General features: G+C 45.9%; 1 protein-coding gene across 1 annotated transcript in view; it reads left to right on the forward strand.

The window, feature by feature from the left end:
• The window catches only part of RyR (Ryanodine receptor), a 1185515-nt gene that overhangs the window by 478684 nt on the left and 686513 nt on the right, over window positions 1-20318 (forward strand). Inside the window, 3 exon segments of the mRNA XM_077638630.1 lie at window positions 10521-10788; window positions 11780-12053; window positions 15386-15578. Of these exon segments, the coding sequence (XP_077494756.1) occupies window positions 10521-10788; window positions 11780-12053; window positions 15386-15578 (735 nt within the window).

Here is a 20318-nt window from a genome sequence, read left to right on the forward strand (position 1 = left end):
ATATTGATATCGGATTGTAATTCTGGATGTTATCGTTATTTTTGTCTTCTGGCGGCAGCAGACGCATGATGTGCTTTAGGGAGTACCACAGATTCTGGACTGGTTGCTTCTAGCAGTATGTTGTGCACTCTATGGGTTGATGACATGGCTTGTGTTGCTGAGTTGAGGTTCTTTGGCTTTCATTACAGCTCTGTGCACCATTTAGCTATGGTTTTTCAGCAGCGCAGGGGACAAAGGACGTGACAAGTGCACAGACATGGCGCAGAAGCGCCGTCACACCAACTTGCCCAAGCTTCTACAGTATCAGCAACCATTTAGCTAACTGTGCCTTTCTAATGTCGTCCTTTGTCAGGGCGTGTCCTTTGGATGAATTTTGCATCTTTCTAAATAAAGAATACAATAAGGCACACTCACTGCCGGAAAACACATGTAAACGCATTATTTTATGTTTGGAATGAGTGTGTGCTCGCTATCTAAACACACACGTGCACAAACATATATCAATATAAAATATTCAGGGTACATGTTCTGATTTTTTTCCTCTGGTTGTATTAGCACATTGTTGTGTGCATAAATTCAAATAATTTTGTTATGCTCACGGTTGACTGGGTGCTGTCTGTTTTGTAGTGTTATGAAAGTATATTGCAATTCACGTGCACATTGGCCCCAAGTCACTGCTTGGTGATCGGTTACAGGCTGTCTCGATGAGTCAGTCACATAAGTTGCTGCAATAGGACAACCCGTATTGGTGCAAAAAATGCCTACAATTTTTTCATCAGCACTGTGTTGGACTAATGCGACTTTCATTTGTCTATCAATTTTCAGTGTTCATTGCGTGGTAGCAATCTCTCAGGTTTCGCAGTGCTGTGAGAACAGGCTGTAAAGGACCAAACACGAGGGGTCAACAGGTTAAATGGTATTTAATAATTGTGAACGAGTGGTAAGGCCTGAAAACAGATTTCAAAAGAGCAGATAGAATCGGCAGAGTTCAAGGAATGTTGCTGTGAGCGAACAGTAAGTTAGAAAATCTAGTGAGAATGTTGTGAAGTGAATTTAGAATTGTGGTTTTGGTTCAATAATTGGTAGAATAAAAGGAAACTTGCAAACAAGCATTTCCTATTTACCAAGTTGAATCAGCACAAAATTGTAGCGCATGTTTCCCCCTACCTAATTATGCTGGCTATTCTACACCACTTCGAGGAAACAAACCTTGCATTTTGCCAGTTTTTCTTCTTGACGGAGAAATAGCTGGATGTTTCACAAAACTTATTATTCAAGTCGCCAACTAATACGTTACTTATAAACCTTCGTATAATTATTGCACTCTGAGAATCGCTCTAAAGAAAGGAAACCTTTTTTGCAACAGTAATCAGCTGTTTTTATTTTTTTAGTATGATGAATGAATGAAGATATTGAAAATGATGAATGATGAGTGAACCTGTCCACCTCCATCACTAGCATCACTTAGAGGACTTCTTTTAAAAGCACCATTGAGGACAGAGAGAGAGCTTGAAAACTTGATTGGCACCCAGGCATTGCGTAATCAGTGTGTAGGAGAGCCTTATGTCAAAATACTGAAAGATATATATAGCAACTGCACAGCTACCATATTCCTCCATAAAGTCGGCAATAAAATTCCAATAAGGAAGGGCGTCAGGCAAGAAGACACGATCTCTCCACTGCTATTCACCGCCTGTTTACAGGAGGTATTTTCAGGCATGAATAGGGAACAGTTGGGAATAAGAGTAAATGGAGGATGCCTAAATAATCTGCGATTCGCTGATGACATTGCCTTGCTGAGTCACTGAGGAGGTGAACTGCAAATCATGATGAAAGAGTTAGACAGGCAGAGCAGAATTCTGGGTCTAAAAATTAACATGCAGAAAACCAAGGTAATGTTAAACAGCCTAGCAAGAGAACAGCAGTTCACAATTGGCAGCGAGAGCCTGGAAGTGGTAAATAAATACGTCTAATTAGGGCAGGAAGTGACAGCTGATCCCGATCATGGGAAGGAAATAACAAGGAGGATAAGAATAAGTTAGTTAAGCTAAAAGTTAAAAGTTAAAATTTAATAGTTAATAAGATAAGAATAAAATAGATATGTTAGTCGTCTTGGTTATGCTCTGCTTAGCACAGATCAGTGAATCTGCACCACACGCAGCTTTCTCTTCTGAGGGTGCGCTGTTCGCAATCGTGTGCACCATGCTCATGAATTAAAAGACTAGCGCATATAACAGAGACACAGACAAAGAAGTAGACAGGACGAGCGCTAAACATCAACTGAGTTGTTTACTGAACATCAGCGAAACCAGCTGCAGGAGGCTGAGGCGTACCGCTATTCCGTACGTGCACCAGTTATCGCACCGGCTGAAGAAAGTTGGAGAGAGGTGCGGTGTGGACGTGATGTTCACTGCCCCCGAAAAGCTGGTGCGCATGTGCAAAGCGGTCAATGAAGAAAGGAAACCGGTCTGCACCACAAAACACGTTTGCAAGTTTGTGCCTTGCACTACTGGCGTCGTATACCGCATACCCCTCTCCTGCGGTAGATGCTACGTGGGGCAGTCTGGACGGTGCCTGAACGAGCGGCTACGAGAGCACAGCACGCTGGTAGATTCATTGGCAGGGGGCGGTCATTTGGCCAATCATTGTAAGCGGTGCGGGTGCGTGCCGGCGTTTGGTGCCACGTGTGTGCTTGGTAGGGGAGGCACAAAGTTAGGTCGCGAGATTTGTGAGGCCTATCACATTGACAGAGAAGGTGATAACTGTGTAAGCACTAGTTCACTTACCTTGACCAAAAAAGAAAAAATGTACCTAAAGAACAGTTTGCCACACCTTGATTAGATTGTCTATGTATTGTTAACCCAGTGTGCGCATGCACCACCGAATTGCTTATATGTTCCTTTATGTTCAGTAAACAACTCAGTTGATGTTTAGCGCTCGTCCTGTCTACTTCTTTGTCTGTGTCTCTGTTATATGCGCTAGTCTTTTAATTCATGATGAAACACCAACTAGCCCAGCTTTCCGCCTTGATTGCATTGATTTCTCGTACATCGGGCCCTGTGCTTCCTTCTTTTATGTGTCGTGATCCTTCAGTTACTTATGTGAACCTAATAGCAGTCACTACCTATCGTGCAAGAGTGCTATCCTTCGCCTTGAAGAATGGACTGGTACCGCCTGACGTGCAAGCTTTGTTCCATCCCTACCAAGCATCTGTACGACATACCAGAAGAATCACCAAGATCTTCCGTGCCGAACTCTGGAGAAGCATTCGGTATTTGCAGTTGTGCTTACGTGTGCATGCTGCGACCAGGACAAGCTGCCAGGTAACCTGTGATGCCTTTATCAGGACTTGGGCCAGAGAGGCAGCGAATGTTACCGAGTTTCTTTGGTCTTGTGGCCTGCCATCATTGTGTGCTTGGAAAAAAGCAAAAGAGGATTCCCAAGATGTCCCTAAGAAAAAAGTGTTGTGTTTAGCAGAATGTGGTCTCCCAGATAAAGTTCAAAAAGTTTTGAGCTGCGGGCCTAAATTTTGTAATGAGGTTAACGAAACACCTCTCGGACTCATTACCATGGTTAGGAAAGTAGGGCAATGTGCAGACGTGGAAGACAAGGCTAGATGTATTTCCGAAGGTGTTGACTGCTTGTCGAGTAGAAAGCCGTGTTCGCGTGGGGTAACGCTAGCGGTGAGCAATACAATCCATTACCTCAAGAATAATAACCTTTCTTTGCTGACCGCTGATAAAGAGGGTGGATTCGTCGTGTTGCCCAAAACGATGTATCTTGAAAAGGCTAAGCAAGCTATTGACAAGAATTTTATTCCCCTGAAAATATCTGGCAGAAAAGTAAAAGCAGAGGCATTAAAAATGTGTGAACGGCTCAATTTGACAGGACTGTATCAGTCTGTAAAAACAGCGAAGACGCTGGGTCTAAACGTATTCTTTTCCGCCAAAACCCACAAAGACGGCATGCCACTCAGAGCGATTGTATCCGAGAATGAAGCCTGGCAAGGCCTGGTATCAAAATACCTTCAAAAGCACCTTAGCCAGCTAGATGTAGAAGACCCTTTTCGTGTGAGCAACTCTAAGGATGTAATTGAATTTTTGGGTGAGCAAGGTGGTGCTTCAGGAGCTAATTTCGCCTTTTCAGTAGATATTGAGGAGCTCTTTTATTCCATTCCCCAAATAGAGTTACTAGACGCAGTAAAAGGGCGAATTGAAAGCTGGGGGGCTGTTAAGTTCCAAAATAGCAGCGGGGTTTCTGTAAATGACTTTGTAGCGTTAGTTAAGTGTTACCTCTCATCCACCTTTATTTGTTTTAACGACAAGTTGTTCGTGCAAAAAGACGGTATTTGCATAGGCTCATGCATAGCTCCAATACTTAGCGAAATTTTTTTAGGTCAATTTGACAAACGCGTTGCAGCGTGCATGAAAAGGGAAAAAGGTGTAGTGAGGTGTTTTAGATATGTGGATGATTTTATTGTGTTTGTGAATGTTGAGAACGAGAGTGACAAACCACAGGTTGTAAAAAGTGTTTTAGATATTTTCGGTGCATGTTCTGTCGGGTTGAGTTTCACGCATGAAGTTCCGATCAACAGTTTGCAGACGCAAGTGCACCGGTTGCAGAACGCCGGTTTTCCTATGGATACCGTGACGGCTGTAGCGCAGTGCCTCCTGAAAGAAATCAGGGCAGGTGGCCGCCCTGGTGTGGCAGCGGAAACCAGCTGCAGGAGGCTGAGGCGTACCGCTATTCCGTACGTGCACCAGTTATCGCACCGGCTGAAGAAAGTTGGAGAGAGGTGCGGTGTGGACGTGATGTTCACTGCCCCCGAAAAGCTGGTGCGCATGTGCAAAGCGGTCAATGAAGAAAGGAAACCGGTCTGCACCACAAAACACGTTTGCAAGTTTGTGCCTTGCACTACTGGCGTCGTATACCGCATACCCCTCTCCTGCGGTAGATGCTACGTGGGGCAGTCTGGACGGTGCCTGAACGAGCGGCTACGAGAGCACAGCACGCTGGTAGATTCATTGGCAGGGGGCGGTCATTTGGCCAATCATTGTAAGCGGTGCGGGTGCGTGCCGGCGTTTGGTGCCACGTGTGTGCTTGGTAGGGGAGGCACAAAGTTAGGTCGCGAGATTTGTGAGGCCTATCACATTGACAGAGAAGGTGATAACTGTGTAAGCACTAGTTCACTTACCTTGACCAAAAAAGAAAAAATGTACCTAAAGAACAGTTTGCCACACCTTGATTAGATTGTCTATGTATTGTTAACCCAGTGTGCGCATGCACCACCGAATTGCTTATATGTTCCTTTATGTTCAGTAAACAACTCAGTTGATGTTTAGCGCTCGTCCTGTCTACTTCTTTGTCTGTGTCTCTGTTATATGCGCTAGTCTTTTAATTCATGATGAAACACCAACTAGCCCAGCTTTCCGCCTTGATTGCACCATGCTCAAAACGTTCGAAACGGCCCACATTTGGATGGGTGGCAAATTTTGGTCCCTTGCTCAGAGTTTGCACAACATGGTGTAAGAGTGCACCCGATTGCGTTGATCAACTGCGGCTTGTGTCGGTGCCTCCGTTTTGCCTTCCTGGGTAAGCTCTTGAACGAAGTGTCCCAAAGGTGCTCGCCTAGCGATTCCGCGTACTCAGAGAAGTACTGTGACATGTACTTGCATTGCTCCGGCTCGAGTGTTTCGGCGCAGGTGACCTTGATTTGGTCTCGATAGATGCGCACTTGTCGCCAGGTCTTTTCGCGCAGAAGCTTGCAAAGCCTCCTAGAAGTCGTCTCGGAGGGGGCCATGAACCCGAACACCGAGGCAATGACTGAGGCGCTCAATTCGTGGTAGAGTGCGTAGGACACAGTTCTTGCACAGCATCTTGCTTCAGCTATTAAGCCAGTGAAAAAGTGCATACGAGGAAGCGGGGACAAGTTAGGCCCGATGTACAAGAAATAAACGTCAGTAAAGCTTTGTAGGGGGCTAGTTGGTCGTGCATACTGAAACTTTGGAGTGCTAGAATCAAGACAAAGGGACAACACCACATAGGAACACCACGAGACATGAGCGCAAACTTTCAACTAAGTTTATATTCGACATGGCGCATATTTATACGCATCTAATCATGGGACACACAAACATAAAAGCGTTAAAACCAGCCGAGATAGCTAAGCAATCGTAAATCATGCGAGATACAAGCTATCCTCGCATGTCTTGAATTTCACAAATGACCGGCTAAAAACCATTTTTCTTTCTTTTTGTGAACATTTTATTTTTTTGCAGGCAGTAAGCATGAGACGCTGCGAAAGAAGGCACGTAAATAGCCTGCTACGAACTGAACCCGGAAGGGCTTTTATGTCGCTGCTTTTCTGTGGCGTTTATGTCTCTCCACACTGTGCAAAAGTACTCCTTTAGTGATGTATCAAGCTCATATATGATAATGGCTCATTTGATGTTGTGTATTTTTATTCGTTTCAATGTACATGGTTATACGGTGTGCAGTAATTGGTTTGTTCATACGTCTACTTAGGGATGGTAGTGACAGCTGATCCGGAACATGACAGGGAAATGACTACAAGGATAAGAATGGGGTGGAGTGCATATGGCAGGTTCTCTCAGATCATGAATGGCAGTTTACCAATTTTCCTCAAGAGAAAAGTGTACAACAGCTGTATCTTACCGGTACTCACCTACGGGGCAGAAAAGTGGAGGTTAACGAAAAGAGCTCAGCTTAAGTTAAGAACAACGTAGCGAGCCATGGAAAGAAAAATGATATGTGTGACGTTAAAAGACCGGAAGCGGGCAGACTGGGTGAGGGAACAAACGCGGGTTAATGACATCCTAGTCGAAATCAAGAGGAAGAAATGGGCTTGGGCAGGGCATGTAATGTGAAGGCAAGATAACCGCTGGTCTTTAAGGGTAGCGGAGTGGATTCCAAGAGCAAGTAAGCGTAGCACGGGGCGGCAGAAGGTTAGGTGGGCGGATGAGATTAAAAAGTTTACAGGCAAAGGGTGGGTGCAGCTGGCAAAGGACAGTGTTGATTGGAGAAACATGGGAGAGGCATTTATTTTATTTATTTTATTTATATATACAGACTGCTAATCCCATTTGGGATTTTTGCAGGAGGGCAAAATAGGGTTATTAATAACAGTTCAAAAAATACATCATTTTGGTGAAGATCGTAAAATAAACAACTAATAGTAAGGGTAAAGCAAAGGCACTGGAATTAACTATGGAAATACAACCAAAAATACAACAACGCAGAATAACAATACAACGAACTGTATCATAACCATATCGAAAAAAGGCAAATTAATCTTACAATAGGCGTCATGACAGAAGTTACATCGCAATAGTTCCGAAAACAATACTGGTAGTCTGTGTATACCTGAACAAAGTTAACATTAAAAAGGCACACAGAATAGGAAACAATATTAGCAACACGGAAAACACACGCACAAAAATATTTGCTAACTAAGTACCAAGCTCTCAATAGCAGCGCTGACCTTTCCTAACGATGAGCTGCTAGTTATTGAAGGATTTAGGCTGTTCCATTCACGAGTGGCAAACGGAAAAAATGACCATTTGAAGCAGTCAGTATGGAAAGGGTACTAGCTAAGTGTATTATAATGTTTGTGACGCGTCGATCTTGCTTTCGAAAAGGAAATATATTTAGTAACGTCAAGTTTTAATAGCTGGTGAATTGGTTGATACATCATCTTGTGTCGCGCGAGTTTACCACGTATTTGGAATGTTTGTACTCAAGTTTCATTATTTCTGTTGGTGAGTCAGTTGTTTGGATTTATTTAAATATAAATCTGACAGCTTTTATTTGAACTGCTTCGAGTTTTGCATATATTTGATTAGTATGAGGGAACTGAACGACGTTACCATATTCTAGGACAGATCTAACCAAAGTTTTGTACGCTAAATGTTTAGTTCGGGCAGGGGCTAGTCGCAGACGTCGTCTAATAAAAAAGAGTCGTTTTAGAGCTGTTGATGTAACCATGTCCACGTGGGCGTTCCACCGGAGGTCATCAGTTATAGGTAGACCGAGATATTTATATTCCGTGACTGTAGTGAGTGGTATGTTATTTATGGTGTATGGAAAATTTGATTTATGCTTCTTCCTTGTTATTGTCATACACGCTGATTTAGTAGCGTTAAGGGTCATCTGCCAATCCGTGCACCATTTTGTATAGATTTAAGCGCATTGTTAAGTGTATGATGGTCATCAACTGTGTTGATTTCCTTATAAATGATGCAATCGTCTGCAAAAAGTCGTATGTTGACATTAGAATTTGCGGCTAAATGATTGATGAAGATTAAGAAGAAGATGGGGGCCAAGACACTGCCCTGGGGAACACCGGATAACACTTGGACTATGTAGGAAGTTTGTTGGTTAATTTCTACAAGCTGTGTTCGATCTGATAAATAATTTCTAATCCAGTTAACTATAGGCCCTTGAATTAGTGTCGTATCAAGCTTATTAATTAGTTTGTTATGCGTAACCCGACCAAATGCCTCCGAAAAATCAAGTAGTATTAGGTCGATTTGTTTTCGGCTGTCTATGCTTTGCGATAAATTATGTATTAGTTCTATTAAATGAGTTACCGTGGAAAGCCCATGGCGGAAGCCATGCTGAAATGGTGATAATATACGTTCATCTTCGAGAAAAATTGTTTTGTGCTTAAGGATAATATGCTCAAGTATTTTAGGTACTGAGCAGGTGATGGAAATGGGTCTGTAGTTAGTAACATCAGTCTTGCTTCCTGACTTGTGAATAGGGATGATTTCTGCTTTCTTCCATTCCTGTGGGAGTAGTGGGTGCAGTAAGACTGATGATGATGAAGTGAGAGAGGTGAGCCGTTGAAAATGTGACCCTATTCTTTTGTACTTCGCACTACGGGTCTTTCTTTACTGTATCAATGATATCTGCCTGCTTTTAATCTTCCGACGCGGTAGCGTTAAAGGCCCCGTGTCTCAGAAAAGCTGGTGTCGGCGCCGTTGGCCATGAGAGAAAAATCACAGAAGCATTAATAAATAAAACCGAGTAGGAAATTGTCCGAGTTGGGAAATCGAACCTGGGCCTCCAGAGTGCGAGACGAGAACGGTAACCACTCCGACACGCCAGCTTTTTTGTTGTCTTTACACGCAAGTTCGGTGATTTGCAATGAACAAAGACGCGTCTAGTGAATGCGTTGTCTTAGAAAGGTGCTTTAGAGACATGTACTATGGTGCGTATTAGTGATTATGGGCATAGAAATTACAGAAGTCGCCGTTAAGCGAGTAACAAAGTACGTTTCCGCTACTTTTCCTCTTCGCTTTGCGCGCACGTAGCGCCATTAGGCGGCGCCCACTAAAACCACTTCCTCCTCCTCGCAATGCACGCCACTCCCCCAAACAGATAGCGTGCGAATGAAGTGCCTCCCACTCGTCTCGCTCGGACGCAGTGGGGCCGCGCGGGGACGCAGGAATCACGCGGTGAGCGGCGAACAACGCAGCCCACATTCAAGGCGTGTTCAACACGAAGCTTGCGGCTTGCTGACCTTTCGTTCGGCGCGGCGGCTATGGTGGTGTTCGTGGCATCGGGTTTGTCGAGAATGATGTGCCGACGAACTACAACTGCAACTTAAGTCCCGCGCGTTTCGGCAATGCGCCTGGCAGAGCTTCTATGTGGTTTGCCGCTCCGCGAGTCCGTTTCCCTGCACGTAGCATCAGCAGCATCAGGTTCACGCGGCACCTCATGCATATATGGGAATTAACTCATTACGCGATCGCGTCATACCCTCACGGCAGAGCTTGAGTGTCCCCTCCAATTTTTCTTTTATGCGTTGCATATTGCAATCACTCAGTTCAGCCCTTGGGCGCGGCCGGGCAGCCACCAAACCACGTTACGTGACGTCACGACAGCCGGAGGAAAAGCTGGGCCCCAACTCGCGCGGTCACGCGCGGCCGCAGCCACCACCTGACTCCCGCTCCTCCCGATAGGGGCGCTGCGCCGGCAGGTTACGTCACGGAGGAAAAGCTGGGCCCCAACTCGCGCGGTCGCGCGCGGCCGCAGCCACCACCTGACTCCCGCTCCTCCCGCTAGGGGCGCTGCGCCGGCGCGTGACGTCACGGAGGAAAAGCTAGGCCACAACTGGCACGGTCGCGCGCGGCCGCAGCCACCACCTGACTCCCGCTCCTCCCGCTAGGGGCGCTGCGCTATGATTGACGTCACGGCATATGTATAAAAGAGCTGCGCTCCTTCGCCGGGACAGTCTTATACCCCTGTCACACGGGCATTTCGAGGGCCCTCGAACCGATAGTCTATCGACTCAAAGGCGATCGAGCGCTGCTACACGGGCAGTTTCAATGACGATCGAGTCAATAGCCTATCGAGTCAACGGAGCAGCACGGAACTCCATCGAGATATGCAACGCATTCTTGGCTTAACCAAGCTAAGCCTGGCCATTTTTCCAGCCACTCTTATAAGACCCTCAATCATGGAAGGTATACTGATGCACTCATGGTCCACTCCAGATGCGTGCCATCCTGGGCTTCAAGAACCTCGAGGAAGAGAACAGCGACCAGTGCCCGTGTGGTGAGAGCCTGCGGGAATTGCTGAGCGGCATGCACGATGACCTGGTGGGGCGGCTCAAGGCGGCCTGCACGGCTGAGGAGGATTCTGCTGAGGGTGAGGGGGAGAGCACCAGTAGCCTGCGGCAGAAGCTCATGTCCCTTGTCAACCTGGTCAAGTCGCCCGAAGAACCCGGCAAAGAGGACAAGGAGCACATCACGCTGCCCGAAGGTACGAATTTGGGTGAAATGGGCCCAATGCGTCTTAAAGGAGTGCAGGCTGCAAGTGATATTGATGATCCCCTCCTGTAAACCTTGGCATTGACAGTATTCACACTAAAACAGATAAGCAAGTAGATGAGACAAATTGGGCTCATTTCACCCTGGAGTACAGACAGCAAATATTGGTTGCACGTTTTCTTTGTAGCGATGCGTAAAACACTTTGTATTTGTACGTGAATCGCCATTCCCCTATACAGGTAAATATGTAATTTGTTCTTTCATGCTGTTTCGGTTTCAATGGCCAACCTTTTTCTGTGTAGTCAGAGTTGTCTTTAGGTCGTATGAGGCCTGTAAAAACAAGCTTTTTCATTTGTTGACATTTCAGTCGTTAACAGGGACTGGCTTATGTGTTGTTCTGAATGAAAACAACAGAGCAGGAAATAGATTGCAGTTTTTTACATGCCTCACGTGACCTACAGAGAACTTGGATGTCACCGCCATCGCTTGGTTGTTGAAACGGAGACCAAAACTGCATAAGAGAATAAATTAAGTTACAAAATATTTACTGGTCGGAGATGAATACGTTAAAATTTGAAAGAAATTTCAGAGCGAAATTTTGCTCAGTGTTTCGTCCAAAGACTGGAGCAGACAGATAAAAACATTTAAAGCTATTGTTTTGTGTTTTAATAAGAAGGGAGCACAATTTAAAACCGTATGAAATTGCATTTAAAACTGACATACTGTGTTATTAGTTTTTCGTCAAATCAATCCATGGGTAGAATGCTTTCCTGCCACATGTGATTGTTTGACCAAATGAATCTTGTTTTTCATGTGTTGAGTGTGTGATTTCTTTTTTTGTGGTTTTTAGACTATAATGCCTATTGGCGACGCAGGCACCAAATAAATAAGTAGATCAGTTTAATATGGTCTTAGTCAAGTTAGGCAGTGCTGCTGGCAATGTGAAGCAGACCAGAGGGAGCTTTCTCTTGCTGCATGCACAGAGATCCTCACGCGCAAGGTGGTCCAGACAGTGGTCAAATGGGCAGAGCAGTCAGAGATTGAAGACCGCGAGGTGGTGCGGCAGATGTTCCGGCTGCTGCTGCGCATCTACAGCTCATGCGGCGAGCTGATGAACGCCCTGGAAAACACGTACGTCATCAGCCACCGCAGCCAGGCGGACATCATCAGTGTCCTGAGCCACCTGGGCCGTGTGCGTGCCCTTCTGCCTGTTCAGATGTCGCCCCTTGAAGAGGAGGTCATGCGTAAGAGTCTGTGGTGAGTATGCCCGTTTTGTGAGTGGTGCAGGATTGTCGAATTTTTATGCTGCTGTTCTCATTGACATTATTAATGCGTTAGCATTAGAAACAGCGTCCGATGCTGTATCGTTGTGTAAACCACCTGCCAACCGCCTGCCACGTCTCCTCATCATCATCATCAGCCTGACTACGCAAAGTCCTCTACCATATCTCTCCATTTTTGTCCTATACCAGCTGCGGCCTCCCTATTCCCACAAAATTCTTAATCTAATCCGCCGAGCTATCCTCCTGCCTCGTACGCTTGCATTCTATTGGAATCTAGTGCATTCCCAATATCCGACTAACTTGAATTTGCACTACATGCCCTGCCAGATCTGGCTGGTGGCAAAGTGAGAATCGCCCTCTCCACTCGAACGGGAGAGGCTGCTTCCCCCTCCTCATTTTTTCACCTGCCAACCGTTCCTTCACCCCCTCTCCACTTGGACTGGAGAGGGCAGGCCTACTTCGATTTTTCGTAGGTTGACTGCCCGGTTGGGTGTTTCACCGGTCCGTTCTGGCATCCATATAGTCACATGCATACTCGGCCTTCTTCCGCTTGCAGTATTCGGCTCATTCACATTTCCAGCACACTTCACGGACTCCAGGGCCCGCTTACACGAAACAAATAGTCTAGGCCCCAGTACTGCCTTAATTGCGGTCTAAATCTTCCATTGGTTTCAAGGGAAGGAAACGCGCATAGCTGGCTCTATGGGTCAGTGGATACCTCAGTCGCACTTTGAGGTACGTGACAGTGGTGCTGAACCAACATGTTAGACCGCTGCGGTAGTGGCCCCTAAATTGCTTCTACTAAATGGCTTGTACAAACCTATCACAGCTTTCGCTGCAAAATGAAAATAGCTGACAAAAAAATTACTTAAAACAAATGTGCAAAATAGGCAGCCTCCTGAAGTCTGTGCAAAAGTAGGCTTATTATAAACGAAAACGTAGCATATGGACGGGACGTAGAAGGGCGAAGACAGGACGAGTAGCAATCGTCCTGTCTTCGCCCTTCTACGTCCCGTCCATATGCTACGTTTTCGTTTATAATATGTCTGACCAACTGGCCCCTCAGTATACTCTGTCAAAAGTAGGCTTGCAGGAGATAATCCTTCTCTCATTGCACAGTAGATATCCTTTTGGGCTAGGGATTTCTCAGCATTTTTTAGTAGATTAAATTTAATAACCGCTGCTGGAAGAACAGCAGGGCTTAGCCGAGGATTCGATAAAAATTCGTCTTCTCAGGCATAGAGGTGAAAGCAAGTTACAGTTGCTGACCAAGTCAAGCAATGCAGAAAAGTGTATCGGAACCGATATGGGTTCCTTGATCACAATGCCACCTCCTTGTCTTGTCTGCCTTATTGTGATCAAGGAATCCCGAAACGTCTTTCTTCATTGTCTGAATTGGTTAGCGACTTACAAATCATTTTCATTTCAAAGATCAACCTTGCGATCCCGACCGTCAGCTGCTTTTGAAACTGCGACCTGCCAATGCTTAACCACTGCTTAACCACTGCGCCAGTACTGGTAAGAGGTCTAGCTGTGACCTAACAATGAGGCATATTTCGTATAGTTGCATAGTTGGAATTGGATTAGATTGGATAGTGAAATATAAGAATATAACCAGAATTGGCATAGATTCCGGAGTCAAAGAACTTGTTATCGCATTTCCTCTGCATCAATTCGATTGATCGCCCATAATGTTTTTTTTTTCAATACTGCTCCAATTAGCGCATATTTTATGCGATGTCCTCTTAACACCAAACTTTGGGATATCATTATGTGCTAGATATTCCTCAGCATTTTTTAGTAGAATGTAAACAATTTTAGTGCTGTACGTCCCTCAGGGGATTGTGTGCAACAATCGGACATTTGCAGCCATGTTTGATGTGATCTTGAGATTTGTTGGTCCCCCTCACGGATATCTTTTTCCAGTAGAGTATATTGCCTGGCTACTGTTGCGAAGCTGAATGTGATGAGACTATCTGAAATAAGCACGCTGAAGCATTATGTCAATTTCAAGGATGTTCTAGGCAGTGATTTCATGCGCTGGACAAGGCAGAGCATTCTTCAATGGAGATCGAGGGATCTTTCAAGTTGGCTTTGTATACTTAAAACCAATCATTAGGATTATTATGGCCTCTTCATGGAAAAAAATGCTGTTCTACGTGTTGCGACCCGTCTGATTTTCCTTCTAATGCTTTGTATTGCTTACTGAGGCTGAAAACTGTTGTGTCTAAGAGCACATTAAGATACTGCATCATATAATGTCTCACGTGCTCTTTCAGTGCATAGTATCTCAGAGACATCAAGCAGCACTAGCCCTTGAATCGTATATAAGTTAGTATGTGCAATGAAATAGTAAAAACTCTTTAGTGTGCTGGCTTTATTGCCAAGGAGCAGATTTATAAAACAAAGCTGCTGTATGTCGTTAGTCCTAGTTTCTTCATGATGATCTCTCCGTCTTTGTTTAGGTAGTCCTGTTGTCTTTGGAATCAGACCCATCCCACCTGAGCAGGGATTTGGAAATAACTTCACGCTATTTGACTTACTTGTTACAAATTTGTTTCACCATTAGTTAGCATTTTTTGTTTGCTACAAGTATGCTCAGTGTTGCTTCAGTAGCAGCTTTTTTCTTTGCGCAAGAGGGGAGTAAGGGACATATCTTGTGACCTTTTTATCACAGTACCCTTACTACTAAAGGCTAAAGGTAAATTAGGTTTGGTTTATGTAGGTTTAAAGTCCGAAAGCGACTCAGGCTGTGAGGGACGCCGTAGTGGAGGGCTCCGGATATTTTAGACCACCTGGGGTTATTTAACTTGCACTGACACTGCACAACACACGGGCCTCGAACCCGCGTCTTTCGGGTCAGCAGCCGAGCACCATAGCCACTGCGCCACAGCAGCAGCCCTTAAGGTCATTAGCTGAGTGAGCTGTTCTTTCATGAAGGAATAATGCGACTGATTTAACTCTTCATATATATTTCATCGTTACATATGCGAGCTGCGAAAGAACCTGCAGTTAATTGCATCTGTACAAGAGAAAAAAGTCATATTTGCAGCGAGATTTTCATTTGAGCTAGTTGCTTGTAGCATGACATAACATAGCGGTGACATAACAAAGGCAAACGTGCCTTTATGTCACCGCTTGTATAGGTTTTGCTTTTATCTTTGCGTGCTTATTTGGAACTTGGAACTTATTTGGAAGTTGGGGCCAGTCCTGTCTTGTGTGCGTGTTGTCTCGTCTTTTAGCGCCAGTACGCTTTTTGCGTAAACCATGTCATATTGGCAAGTGCCAGCTTGTGTCTATATGCAGGGCCCTGGTGAACAACCGCATATTCTTTCAACATCCGGACCTCATCCGCGTGCTGCGTGTCAACGAGAACGTCATGGACGTCATGATCAACACACTGGGCAAGCGGGCTCAGACGCAGTCCTCAGGACAGGCGCCCGCGGCGGCGTCTTCACCAGCCTCACCATGCGCGCCTGAGGCCACATCCGCTGACAAGGTAGGGGATTTGAAAACGTGTCAGCAACTCATCGTGATAAAGATCATTGTTCTGGTTTAACAATGCGCTATATAGTGAGAATAGAAAACCGTTAGTAGTGACGCCACCCTTGTGCAAAATGTGCCAGGCTGCACCAAACCAGTTGCGCCATCGTGATCAAAACGAAAAATTTCGCGAAATTGGACGAAATTTTCTGCCATTGAAATAGGCTTTGCTGTGTGCTGGTTGTCCAGACAGGCATCATCATAGTTGCCGCTTGAAATTGGCTGTTAATCAACTAATGAAAGAGATGCCATGATGTACTTAATATCTTTATTTCTGCGTATATGGCACATCGCATCTGCCAGAATATCGCCTTTCCTGACCTCTGATGAGCGACAGCTGATGCTACACGCGGGTATGACAGCGACGCACAGACAGCATTCCACGCTGTCAAAATTCTGCACCGGATAAGGAATCAATGTGAAATCTACTACTGAAAATCTCGCACGCAGCGCGACCGTCTGCAAACGTGGCCGTGAGGCGTGATGCTCCTGTCCAATTTACGCAAGGAGCCATGCATCTGCACAGGTTTAGCGGGCAAGGTAACAGGTCGTGTAACACCTATGTAACAGGTCATCTCAATTCAGACAACTTCATGATCGGTGCATGCAGCTAGAGCAGTAATTAGTGGTACACTGAAGGACGCGCTCCAATACAGAATGATAATGCGTCGCCTCTCATAGTTCGGTTCAGGCACAAGAAGATATTTTATTACTTTTCATAAAATGGAAGTATATGCGTGCGTTTATTATGTGTCCTCGGAGACGCTGTGTCAGATTTTGCAGCGCATTCAGGCGTAGCCAGCACCAAGAGAGCGGGCCAACATCTTTGTCTTCAGGCGAAGCGTAGTGTCGGCGCATGCCGGTATTGGAACCTGTGACAGTTGATAGACTGCAGTTTCCCCTGTTGAAAAAGGAGCCAGCCTGGCGACTTATGGGAAGGAACAATAGAGGGGTCGTAATAGGCTTCATTCGGTTTGCGTGGACGGTTTCGCGGACACAGCGACGCAAGATAGCGAGTATGCAGTTTCCGAGAAGGGCCGGGAGTTGTGAGAGACACCCAGAGCCACAAAAGGGAGTCGGCGGGATATTTTATAGAGGCCTCAGAGGTGTTGCGGTCATGTTTTTGCTGCCACTGGTTCTGCGTGGTAAATAATCGAGCAAGCTGACGGCATTCTTCGGTGTACGTGGCGGCGTCGGAGAGTCGCGTGGACTCGGAAATGTCGGGGTGGTAGCGAAGAAGAGTACCCATCGTGCAGGGGGGCTCGCGGCCGTACAGCTGGAAGAAGGGAGAGAATCCAGTGGTGGTTTGCGTTGTCCTGTTCGAGGAGCTAGCGGGCATTAAATAGGGCTCAGTGAAGTTAGGAGGATAGGTGAGGCATATACACAACTAAAGGACGAGCACATACTGTGCTATCGCGGATTAGCGCATAGACGAGAACTAGGTGTGGGATTCCTCATTAATCAGGATGTAGCTGACAACGTAGAGGGGCTCTGCAATATTAACGAGAGGGTGGCAGCTATTGTAATTAAGCTCAATAGGAGGTACAAGCTGAAGGTGGCGCAGGCCTACGCGCCTACATCCGTCATGGGAGACCAGAACGTTGAAATTTTTTATGAAGACGTGGAATCGGCAACGAACAAAGTAAAATCACAGTAGACTGTACTGATGGGCGACTTCAATGCGAAGTTTGGCAAGAAGCAGGCTGGCGACCAGGCGGTAGGCGACTACGGGGTAGGTTCTAGGAATAGCAGCGGAGAGTTATTATTAGAGTTCGCAGACAGAAATAATTTACGGATCATGAACACCTTCTTCTGCACTCGAGAGAACAGGAAGTGGACCTGGAAGAGCCCCAATGGTGAGACTAAAAATGAAATAGACTTCATACTATGCACTCAACCTGGCATCGTTCAGGATGTGGGCGCCCTCGGACAGGTGCGCTGTAGCGACCACAGTATGGCAAGGTCTCGAGTTATCTTAGACTTGAAGAGGGAACGGAAGAAGCTGTCGAAGAAGTCCATTAACGAGTCAGAGATAAAAGGAAATATAGAGCAATTCAGGACATCGCTGCAGAACAGATTTCAGCCTTAACTGAGGAAGACGGTCCTGATGTTCATACAATAAACGAGAAAATAACAGCCATCATTACGGACCTCGATGTAGAAGTAGGCGGTAGAACGGTTCGACAGGATACCGGCAAGCCATCTCTGGAGACGAAAGATCTGATTAAGAAACGCCAAAGCATGACGGCGTCTGACCCTACAGACAGGATAGAACTAGCAGAGCTATCCAAGTTAATAATAAGCGCAAGGAAGCGGGGGGTGGTAGCCGACATAAGGAAGTTCAATATGGAAAGAATCTAGCATGCTCTGAAGAACGGAGGTTTCCAGAAAGCTGTTAAGAGGAAGCTAGGCGTAGGTAAAAATCAGATGTACCCGTTATGAGACATGGAGGGCAATGTCATTAGCAATATGTATAAGATAGTCAATGTAGCCGAGAGATCTACATAAATTTATACAGTAAACAATGTAATTAGAGCGTTAATGAGAGAGGCAGTAGCGCACAGCAATGCGTCATCCCGCCACTTACGCAAGAGGAAGTAAAGAAAGCCTTAGAAGGAGTACAAGGGAGAACAGCAGCTGGTGAGGATCAGGTAACAGCAGGTCTATTGAAAGACGGAGGCGAAATTGTGCTAGAAAAACTAGCCACCCTGTATACGCAATTCCTTATGACCTCTACCGTACCATAAACTTGGAAGGACGCAAACGCTATCGTAATTCTTAAGAAAGAAGACGCCAAGAACTTGAAAAATTGCAGACCGATCGGCTTACTATCCGTTGCCTACAAAGTATTTACCAAGGTAATCGCTAACAGAGTCAGGCCAACCTTAGACTTCATCCAAATGATAAGGGAGGCTTTCGTAAAGGATATTCCACAGTAGATCATATTCACACGATCAACCAGGTGATAGAGAAACACGCAGAATATAACCAACTCCTATATATAACCTTCATTGATTACTAGAAAGCGTATGACTCAGTGGTGTAGAAGAGCCTTATGTCATAATACTCGAATATACCATATATAGCAACTGCACAGCAACCATAGTCATCAATAAAGTCAGCAATAAAATTTCTATAACGAAGGGCGTCAGGCAAGGAGACACGATCTCGCCAATGCTATTCACCGCCGGTTGTCACCACTTCGCGCACTTTAGCGTGCACTCCCAACACCCTTAGAGTGTGTGGGGGTAGCGGTCTCGGTCACAAAGGAGATGCCCTCGACTCAGCGTGGCAAGCTCAGCCGGAGACCTGCTACCAAGTGACAAGGGGAGTGGTCGTTTGGTGCCCAGCTTTCGCCAGTCGCAAGCCAGAGAATGGGTCGGAGCCAAAGGTTCAGAAAACAAAACAATGTTTATACAGCAAAGAGACGATACAGAGGACTTCACAATCATTCGTACGAGCACATACAAAGTGATTTACAAATACAATGCCACTCGGGCAAAGTAACAATCGAGAGAGATTACAATTCTACAGAATCTTTGCACCTAAAATGCACTAACACACAGAGAGACAGACAAACAAAACACGATTTGTTCACCGGGCAGTGCGACAGTCCGACGACCTGAGGAACACAACGGGGCCGATCCGCAGACTGGCGCACGTTGCCTCGCTGGTCAGCGGCTGAGCGAGTGGTGTTCTCCCGGGAGTCGAGCGGGCGCGCTTCTCAGAAGCTTAGACGGCGGCTCGGGCTGACAGACAGCGGTTAAAGCTCTCATTTATAGGCGCGGTCCGCGTCTGTTCGTTCTTTGCCCCAAGGCAGGCGCGCACATACACGCAGTATCAACTGCACAAGCTCCTTGTCCTTCTCGCGCCGCGCGCGTCGCCATTGATCGAACCTTCTAGAAGATTATGGGTCCTTCTCGCTATGCGAAGCTGCCGGTGCGAGGGCGAAGGGGAGAGGGTATCACTATAGCGCGGGCAAGGTTGCCCCCTCTCAGTCGAAAATGGGTAGAAACTACTCGGACGTTCGAGAAAAATAGACGGTGCCTTCCTTTGGTGCCGCGTCGGCGAGGTGGGTGGAAAGGGCAGCAGCACACGCAAAGGTAGGCGCTTTCCGCGGATCCTTCTCCGCTTTTTTATTTTATTTTACAGCGTGCGAGCGCGATTGCTTCCGCATAGCGCCTTTTTTTCGAATATGGGCCGAATTTTGTGACACCTGTTTACAGGAGGAATTCCAGGCGTGAATTGGGAACAGTTGGAGATATGAGTTAAGGGAGAATACCAGCAGAATCTACGATTCGCGAATGACATTGCTTTGCTGAGTCACTCAGGAGATGAATTGCAAAGCATGGTCAATGATTTAGACAAGCAGAGCAGCGCATATGGCAGGTTCTCTCAGATCATCTTGAGAAAACGAAGCAGCACGAAAAAACGGGCACGAAAAAGACACACACACATACGACAAGACGAATGCTGCACTTCCAACTGATTTTTATTGAGAATACCAAAGCTTAAGTACAGCGCTACATATCGCCTCGTGGCAATCAACCGCAATGATTCAAAAACGCCATTTCATTATCAAGAAAAGACAAGGAAGCGGTGCTGACACACTGACCACCTGCTTTTCTGATGTGATATGCTTCAATAATCTCTCTTTCCATCCGATCTCTTCCACGGCCAAGAATTTTAGCTCTCC

This window comes from Amblyomma americanum, chromosome 9 (assembly GCF_052857255.1).
Source record: "Amblyomma americanum isolate KBUSLIRL-KWMA chromosome 9, ASM5285725v1, whole genome shotgun sequence".
Classification (NCBI taxonomy): domain Eukaryota; kingdom Metazoa; phylum Arthropoda; class Arachnida; order Ixodida; family Ixodidae; genus Amblyomma; species Amblyomma americanum.